This window comes from Thamnophis sirtalis, unplaced genomic scaffold, assembly GCF_051295495.1.
Source record: "Thamnophis sirtalis isolate CommonGarterSnake01/CBP01778 unplaced genomic scaffold, rThaSir2_p1.2 scaffold_1, whole genome shotgun sequence".
Taxonomy (NCBI): domain Eukaryota; kingdom Metazoa; phylum Chordata; class Lepidosauria; order Squamata; family Natricidae; genus Thamnophis; species Thamnophis sirtalis.
This window is the reverse complement of record NW_028261381.1, coordinates 72,122,430-72,131,713: the sequence shown is the minus strand read 5'-3', so window position 1 is coordinate 72,131,713 and position 9,284 is coordinate 72,122,430. Positions and strand designations below refer to the sequence as shown.

Sequence of the window (9,284 nt, the reverse complement as noted above, 5' to 3'; positions counted from 1 at the left end):
CCCCAATATTTATCGATTCTGTCGGGGGGGAGGTTCGTGCGTGCGCAAGTCATATGAGGAGAACAAGTCATTCGTACATATAGCACAGTAACTTCTACGTTTCTCTCCGTCTCTCCCGCTCACCTTCCTCCTCGGCAGATTCCCGCCTTTTCCCTTCCATCACGCTGACGAGCGCCTGCTCTAATTTGCGGAGGAACAGCCGTTGGGCGGGGAGCCGCGGGTGCCTCGAGCTGAGACGGAGCTTGGAGAGCACGCGCTGGTTCCTGGTCAGATGACCTGAGAGTACACACGCCACCCATCCACACCGAGCGCTTCGCCGGTGGCTGGGCGCGCTTGGTTTGCAGGGCAGCGGTGGGTTTTGGAAATGCACGGTCTTATTCTACACGGTCCAGTTCCAGATTCGTGCTCATCTTCCCAGGAGATGAGAGGACTTAAATAATGGGCCAGGTCGTTGCGACCTTTTCACTTTGCGAAGAGAAAATGGAGGGGAAGACGAAGTGCTGCTTTTCTGAGCAAAAGGCAAAACATTCTCTCCAACGGGGATAATAGGTAAAAAGGGCTGCTGTGCACATGAGACCGTACACCCAAATTCATATCAATCATAAATCAAACTAGGAGATCCTGCGAACACCCGGAGATTGACAGCCATTAACCACCGGCAGGCAAGCGCATTGTCCTTGATAGCTTGCTTACTGGTCTTTACTGTACTTAAAAACCTGTAGGTTGGTGGGTTTCTTATTCTTCAGTCAGACCACTCTAACATATACCTTGCTTTTTAATTATTCTGCACAATAATAAGTACAGCCTTCTACACTTAGGAAGTTAAATCCTCAAGAAAGAAAGTTATGCAACTTGCACTTAATATTCTACAAAAGGAAATATAAAGACTGTAAGGTTGTGGTATTTGTCTTTTTTCCCTTTTAAGGGAATGAATACCTTTGTTAAACATACTAATATTGCAGACACCGTGTAACCTCTTTTCCCCCAGTGAAATGTCTAAGACAGGTGAGAAGAATGGGACCACTGGAACCAGTGGTGGGTTTCAATTTTTTTTAGAACCTCTTCTGTAGGTGTGGCCTGCTTTGTGGTAGTAGCTTGCCGGCCATGTGACTGGGTGGGAGTGGCTTGCCAGCCATGTGACTGGGTGGGAGTGGCCAACTTGTAAAATGTGGTGAAACTCACTTAACAACGCTCTTGCTTAGCAACCAAAACGTTGGCTCAGAAACTCTGGCATTTGAAGCATACAAGTCTTAAAGCTGTCAAGTTACAAGACCCTTGCACCCACCCTTTAGGAAAAAAAACCAGGGGTGTTCAAACTTGATAGCTTCAAGACTTGTGGACTTCAACTCCAAGAATCCCTCCCACAGTCATGAACTCTGGCATTGAAGTGTGCAAGTCTTAAAGCTGTCAAGTTACAAGACCCTTGCACCCCTAACTTTAGAAAAAAAAACCCAGGGGTGTTCAAACTTGACAGCTTTAAGACTTGTGGACTTCAATACCCATAATTCCTCCTCTCACTCTTCATCTTGATGATGTGCAGACGGGCGGGGGGAGAGAGCTGGAACCAGTTCTAAACGGCATGGTAGATTTGTGGAACCTCTTCTATAGAAGAGGTTAGAACGGGCAGGAACCCACCCCTGACTGGAACACATTGCTTATTGTATGTGATGTTTTGGGGTGGAGTGGAGCTTGTGCTTATATTCATGCATGTGTGTTCCTTATTGTGTTGCAGAAAATAACAGGGCTTAGACGCAGGGGTGGGTTTCGACTGGTTTGCACCGGTCCCTGCGATCCGGTTGGTCGCCGAACCCGGAAGTAAGTAACTTCCGGGAACGGCGAAGCCCCCCCCCCGCGCCCGCGCGCGCCCGCACACCCGTGCCCGCTCCTTACCCGGTTTTTACGAATTCTGCGCTTTCCACGCATGCGCAGAACGCATACAGCGCCTGCGTGATCCTCCAGGAGCAGCTGGAGCATCGCGCAGATGCTAGTACACATGCGCGTGCCGCGTGCGTGCACGCGCGTGCCGCGTGCGTGCGCGAGGACGCCGCCGGCCTCGTTCCAACCGAACTGGTTGGAACGGGGCGAGAAACCCACCCCTGCTTAGACGTCTCAGGATCAAGGAGAAGTTTATTTGGCAGCCAGGTTCAGAAAAGCTAGTCAAAGGCTAGCATGTAACTTCTGAACAAGTCTTCTAATGGAAGCATACATTCTTATACATTGTCAAAAGCAGCACAACACAGAAATACTTAACCCATTTCTGATTGGTTATCTTGAGGAAAGACGCCTTATAAGCAGATACTGTCTTACTTCCCCTTTTGTCTGGGCTGCAGGTATGGAGCTCTAGTCTCATAATGGCTACGTGGCTTTGTAAGAACTTTAGCTGAACTCTGCGGCTTCATATATTATTTTGCAAGCTTCAAACTCGTCTTTTACTTTATAATAACAAGATGAAAGGGGCCCCAAGAGGCTATCCAGCCTGACCCCATATGTTCACTCTTAATGTCCAAATCTTACTTTACGTCCTATTTTAATTGGATAAGATAATGAACCACATGTATTTATACATGGCAAACTCACAATTTCTTAAATTCTACCATTTATATTCAATTGCTGTAAAGTTAAAGACAAGCAGGCAAATCACAAGAAAGTGAAAAATTTGAATAGGAAACACTTCGCAGTAGAGACAAAGGCCCGTTTCCTTCATTTTTGGTGCTAGTGTTGCTTCTAAAAAACAGGGTGATTATCTTACCACCCTACCTACACCTTCAAGTCCCAGATTTAAGGTGATCTACAAAATAACCATGGCACGTGGTGGCTAAGACGCTGAGCTTGTCGATCAGAAAGGTCGATAGTTCGGCGGTTCGAATTCCTAGTGCTGCGTAACGGAGTGAGCTCCATTTAATTGTCCCAGCTTCTGCCAACCTAGCAGTTCAAAAGCATGTAAAAATGCAAGTAGAAAAATAGGAGCCACCTTTGGTGGGAAGATAATAGCACTCTGTGTCCCTTTGGCGTTTAGTCATGCCGGCCATATAGCTACGGAGACGCCTTTGGACAGTGCTGGCTCTTTGGCTTTGAAACGGAGATGAGCACCGCCCCCTAGAGTCGGGAGTGACTAGCACATATGTGCGAGAAATTCAGAAAATAACCTTTTCTGCTCAAGATGCCAAGGAAGCTATTGTGTCTACCAGGTTAAGTCTTGTTTATTGATAGATATGCAGAGACAAGTGAGAGAAGGCAACACATGCCACTGTCTTTAATTTATTTTAAAAAGTTGTATTGCCACCTATTTGCATATGGCGACTCAAGGTGGCTTACAGGAATATTAAAACATATATAAAAAAGAAAACAATCAAATAACAAATTAATAAAATAATATAATAGCATCCCATCCTCACCAGTAACAATACATCACACAAGCCATTTAATGGACTCCGTCCCACTCTGGGTTCCCCAGGCCTGCTGGCAGAACCAGGTCTTCAGTGGCTTCTGGAAGATTGTTAGAGTGGGGAACATTCTAATATCTGGGGAAATGGATGTTCATTAGCCTATCATGGTTTTCAAAGTATTTTCCCTTCTATCAAGGAAAATATGCTTTACTAAATATAAATATACTTTACCAGCAACTGAATGAGCATAGGTCACATCACTGCATGCTATTACATTGTAGCAGCATTAGATAGGTTAAGTGAATAAATAACTGTACCTAAGTAGGGTATAGGCTTCATTGTGCCTTCAGCATCAGGAAGTGAAAATTTTTAATCTTGCCCTTTGAGCTGTTGAACTTCAAGAGCCGAGGTGGCGCAGTGGTTAAATGCAGCACTGCAGGCTACTTCAGCTAACTGCAGTTCTGCAGTTTGGCTGTTCAAATCTCACCGGCTCAGGGTTGACTCAGCCTTCCATCCTTCCGAGGTGGGTAAAATGAGGACCCGGATTGTTGGGGGCAATATGCTGACTCTGTAAACCGCTTAGAGAGGCTGAAAGCCCTATGAAGCGGTATATAAGTCTAACTGCTATTGCTATTGCTATAAACTGGCAAGAGAGATGAATCTTGATCTTCATAAGAAAATCAGTTTAGTGCAATGAAGGTAGAGTACTGGTATTACCTACTCTATTGAAAAATCTCAAATTATAGTGAGATGGGCAGCATATAAATTTATAAATAAAAGAAAGCTCCTTGACTGATTTGGGACTACTAGCTCTTAAAACTAATAATTTTAAATGGCTGATACAACAGCAAAATCTCCTGCTCCCCTGTGAATATATGATGCTGTTATATGACCACAGCAGGATTTGGGTTCATTTCTCCCAAGTATGTTTTTAAAAGTCTTCTATCCTTTAAGAGAATATGGGAATTCACTTCAGCAGGAGATGCTGTTTCATCAACGGCCAAGCATTATTAGATTCATCTCAGGGGAAAAAAAGATTAAGATTCCAGGAATCTCAGTTTTTATGATTAAGTGATACACACCAAAATACAGACATTTACAAAATAAATTGGACTTAGAATATTATGCTAAGAACTTAAGCAAAACATGTAAACTTCAGGATTTTTTAAAATTCTAACAATGTATTACTTCCAAATGCAGCTAATATGATACAGAAAATATAATGGGGTAAACTTTAAATACTAGTAGACAGTATTAGTTTTACTCTATGTTTAAGTGAAGAATATGGGAAAACATAGTTTAAACATTTCTTAGGAAACCTTTGGGCTCTTATGTTTTTTGTATTTGTACATATGTGGACAAGCAAATACTCATTTACAGGTAGCCCTCGATTTACAACCAACAATTCACCCAAAACTTCTGTTGCTAAGTGAAATAGTTAAGTGAATTTTGCCCCATGTTATGACTTTTCTTGCCACAGCTGTTAAGTAAATCACTAATTGTGAAGTTAGTAATAGATTGTTAAATGAATCTGGCTTCCTCATTGCTTGTCAGGTCACCAAGGTGACCCCGGCACATGACTCTGGGACACTGAAATCAAAATAAATGTGTCAGTTGTCAAGCATCTAAATTTTGATCATGTGACCAAGGGGATGCTGCAATGGTTCTAAGTGTGAAAAATGGTCATAAGTGACTTTTTTAGTGCTGCTGTAACTTTGAATAAGTCATACACATACATATACATATTTAAAGTCTAAATATTGTCAAACCAATTATTTCAAAATAAATTTCAATAGAAATTTCTATGAAAGTTATAAATAATGAGAACAGTCCATATATCTAATATAAAATTCACACCTTTAAATAATATTTTTATTAAGAATAAGCTGTTTACTATGTGTTTAAAGATTTACAACCAAAAGCAGTATTATATACAGGCAGTTGACATTCTTAAGAGGACCAAGGTCAGAAACTGTTTTTGTGTCAATTTTTTTTTAAAAAAAGACATTAACCTTTCAATCACTTACAGTAAAATTCATGTTAACTTCAGCCAATTACACATTTACATTTCCTTAAAATATGAAACATTGCATTGATAATGCACTAATTAAGCATGTTTACAATTCTAATATCTAAAACCTGAGTCAAACCTAATAATGCTCTTGATAAAAAAAAAACTTAGAATATAGAGACTGGTCAGTTGTTAAAATAAAGCATATACTTAACACTGACTTAAGAATGCAGCATGACATCCATTGCTCCCCCCTCCCACCCCATAATTTTGTGTTTACCATTCTTGATCATATGAAACATGACCCATCTATTCTTTTGCAGATTTATATATCAATATTTATTTAGGGAATAATATAACTGAGTTGCATTAATTGAAGTCAAAAAATCTAATAGCAAATTCTCAGGACAGCAACTTCAATCCCATATCTTCTATTGGTATTAAAAGCTCAGTGTTTTATTAGATTAACTTCCATATTTGTTACTTGATGTGTCTTAAAGCCATTAAATTAAAAACCAGATAATTGGTGGATAAGGCCTTTTAGCGCTTTATGTAAAGACTTATGAGAGACTCATAAGAATTGTGTCTTATGTAAAGACTGTTGAGATTTCATTTTTTGATTTTTGTAATATTTGCATTTCTGATTCTGGTCTGAATAAAGTTCCTGCCAGCCATAAGACCAACTATATTTTTTCTTTGTAAATTCTAATGCAGATTTTTTAGTAATACTATTCATGATTTGTCACATTCTCTACATTTAAAAAAAACTGAGATAACTCTAATCTATGACATTTAAGTGTTAGGTGTTTATATTAATGACTATTGGAATTGGAATACACTCATATGATAATTTCTTAAGGCAGAAGGTGGTCAAACTACTTTGACTGATCTTTATACTGAAGATTGTCTCAACAGATTTTAAACCAGCTGATTAATTGTAATGCACAAAGAGTGATGGGATGAAACAAACTGAATAAACTCTTGAAGCAACATAACTTCACTTTTTTGTAACTGTGTAAAATTAGTCTCATAAGAAATAGATTTTATTGTAATACAAATAAAAACTATTTATGAGATTTTCCATGAAAACATATTCATTTTTATCTGCAGATATTATACTCAACATTACTGCAAATTCAGCATTCTTATTTTTCAAATTCAGCCATTCCACTTTTGAAATTCAGCAAATACAGGCTTTAAAATTGTATACAGAAAAAACCTCATCTGACATTTCAAGTAGCAAGACAGGCTTAATTCCAAATAGCAAAATATTTCCCCTCACCAAGTAAAATTCACTAATTTGCCTGATGTTTCTAAATGTTCAATGAAATGCCTTTATTATGTATGTCCTAAATGATAACTTTCTGAAAAAACTCTCACCAACAATTAAATCAATTATGCCTTCTGCTATTTCAAGTCATATTTTTTCTATTAGCATGAGCTTGGAATACACATACATATTCTCTTAATTTACAGAACACAAATAAAAAATTGTTAAATTAAGACAAACCAGGAATAAATTTCATGTTGCTATTTCCCAGCAAATACAAAAATCTCAACAGTCATTTCTCATGAAAAAGAAAATTCTTCTGAAGAATCAAAGGGTTGGCCGTTGAAGCCACACAAGAATAGTTTATATACTTGGGAATGGAATGCTGCTCAGCATAGCTTATTTTCAGTCACTGTACAGAAGAGTTCTCATCTCCAACATTGAACAACAAGTTGTTCTACTGTTAGAAAAATCATTTAGTAGAGTTTTTGCCGAAGTGAAACAAGTCACGAATGTCACACAACGCTTGTTTGAGGTTTTTACCAAAACGATGAGAATTCTAAAAAAAAAAAAAAAGTTAAAATTCAAATTCACAATCACAAAGCAATCTTATAGTGCACATAATGCATGCATATACACAATTCTACTTTTTAAATATGTGACGCTAATTGCCATATACTTTTGTTTATTCAGTGATGTGATTTTTATAGGTTCTTTTTATAAAACCTTTAATAGGATTAATGTTTGGAAAATAATTCGGACTTGATTTTATTTATTTACTGTAAACATTTATGATACCGATATCTACTAAATTAGATATATGATATTAGTAGATAAGTATATGATGAAAGCGGAGAAAGGTAGGTTCCAATGCCATTTTGATGTGACTCAGAAAGTCATTTATGAGGCTTGGATGAATATGTATCAACAGCAGCATCACTATATTAGTTATGTAAGATAAAGCCAGTTTTAGGCTGTTGGTTGTGGTGTATCTTACATTAGCCACTTTATCTCAGAAAACTGCTTAATATAGAGTGACAGTATCTATCTGATCCCGTGACCCATCAAAACCGCGGAGGACAAAATCGCGCTCGACGAAAACGCGCATTTGACGTCATCACAGCACGATGAAAAAAATTAAAAATTGAAATAAAATTAAAATTAAAGCAAGCCGATTCACATAAAGGTAAGGGTTAGGGTTAGGGTTAGGTTTAGAGCGTTAGGGTTACGTTTAGCGTTAGGTTAAGGGTTAGTGTTAGGTTTAGCGTTAGGTTAAGGGTTAGGTTTAGGGTTAGATTTAGGGTTAGGTTAAGGGTTAGGTTTAGGGTTAGGTTTGGGGGGGTTAGGGTAAGGTTTTCGCTTTATTTTTACATTTTTCGATCACAGCGCGATGTTTTCGTCGCGCTGTGATGACGTCAAATGTGCGCTTTCGTCGAGCGCGATTTTGTCCTCCGCGGTTTTGTGGTGGAACCATCTGATCCAGGCCTAGAAGCAAAGCAAAGCTGGGCTTGGTTAGTACTTGACAGAACAATTTTACAAAAAGCAATGGCAAGATACTTTCATTATGTTGGTAAGAAAGTTGCATAAATGGATGTGTCCACTGCTTTAGAAGTCGAAGATTTTACTTAAACTTTGGTCCCCGAGAATTTCATGAGATGTTGAAGAAGTGTTTAACGGTATGCCTGTCTACATATAAATATCCACACCTCCAAATTCACCTAATCCACTGTCTCCTTGCTCTCTCTCTTACACACAGTTCAGCTCTCTTCTCAGGGAGAACACTGCAACCTTCTGCCCCTTTCACTGGGTATATGAGAGTTAAAGGTAGTTCTCCCAAACCCCAGTGATCAGTGGCTTATAAGTACCAGGGATCTGTTGCAATCCTGGTGCCTTAAGGCTGTTGGGATCTGCATGGAGAGGAATCATCTCTGACCTGATCTTACCCCGACTAAGGGGTTGTGAGTGTTTCAGCTGCCAAAGTCTGGGGATACTCCATCTTTGATCCTGGATGTATCTTTCTGGACAATTTAATCTACCAGGGTTGGCACAGTCCAGGTTCTTTTGATGATTAAAGCCACCTATTGGGATCCCAGAAATGAGCCTACTCTGCAGCAGCATCTGCCCTTTGGAAGGAGGCTCCCTGCAAGAACCAGATGGTTCCCTCTTGGCTGTTGATGGGCCTTGAATACAAGGCATTTTGCCCAGGTCTTAGGCAAGAGAAAGTAAAATCCGTTTCCTTTCTTCCTGCTCAATTTTTATTTTTTATTAACTGTGCTCTTGTTTTACTTGTTCTGAGCTGCTCAGAGTTGTTGGGAGTCGGGTACCATAAAAATGTGCTAAATAAATAGATAAATAAAAAAGGCAGAACCAAAACCTATAGAAGATTGCAGCTGACATCTATATTTTCCAACCTTTGTTTAGTGTAACGAGATTTTATACATGCTTATTTGGAATACTGAAGTACATTATCTAAAAATATTGGGCAATATTTTAAAACTAATTATGTATGTTTTACAGTTTCTTATAGATCCAATTTTCTTTTGAGATAAGCAGTGCAAAAAAATATACCTGATACAAAAATGGGGCTATTAGTGAATCATACAGGATGAGAGTAATA

General features: G+C 39.0%; 1 protein-coding gene across 3 annotated transcripts in view; it reads right to left on the bottom strand.

Annotated features, from left to right (window-relative positions):
- Window positions 1–5,231: 5,231 nt before the first annotated feature.
- Window positions 5,232–9,284, bottom strand: part of CPT1A (carnitine palmitoyltransferase 1A) — a 56,043-nt gene continuing 51,990 nt past the window's right edge. For all 3 annotated transcript variants that reach the window (XM_087715895.1, XM_087715892.1, XM_087715887.1), the window contains one exon: window positions 5,232–7,226. In XM_087715895.1, the coding sequence (XP_087572021.1) occupies window positions 7,140–7,226 (87 nt within the window). In that variant the 3' untranslated portion in view covers window positions 5,232–7,139. The remainder of the gene's footprint in view (window positions 7,227–9,284) is intronic.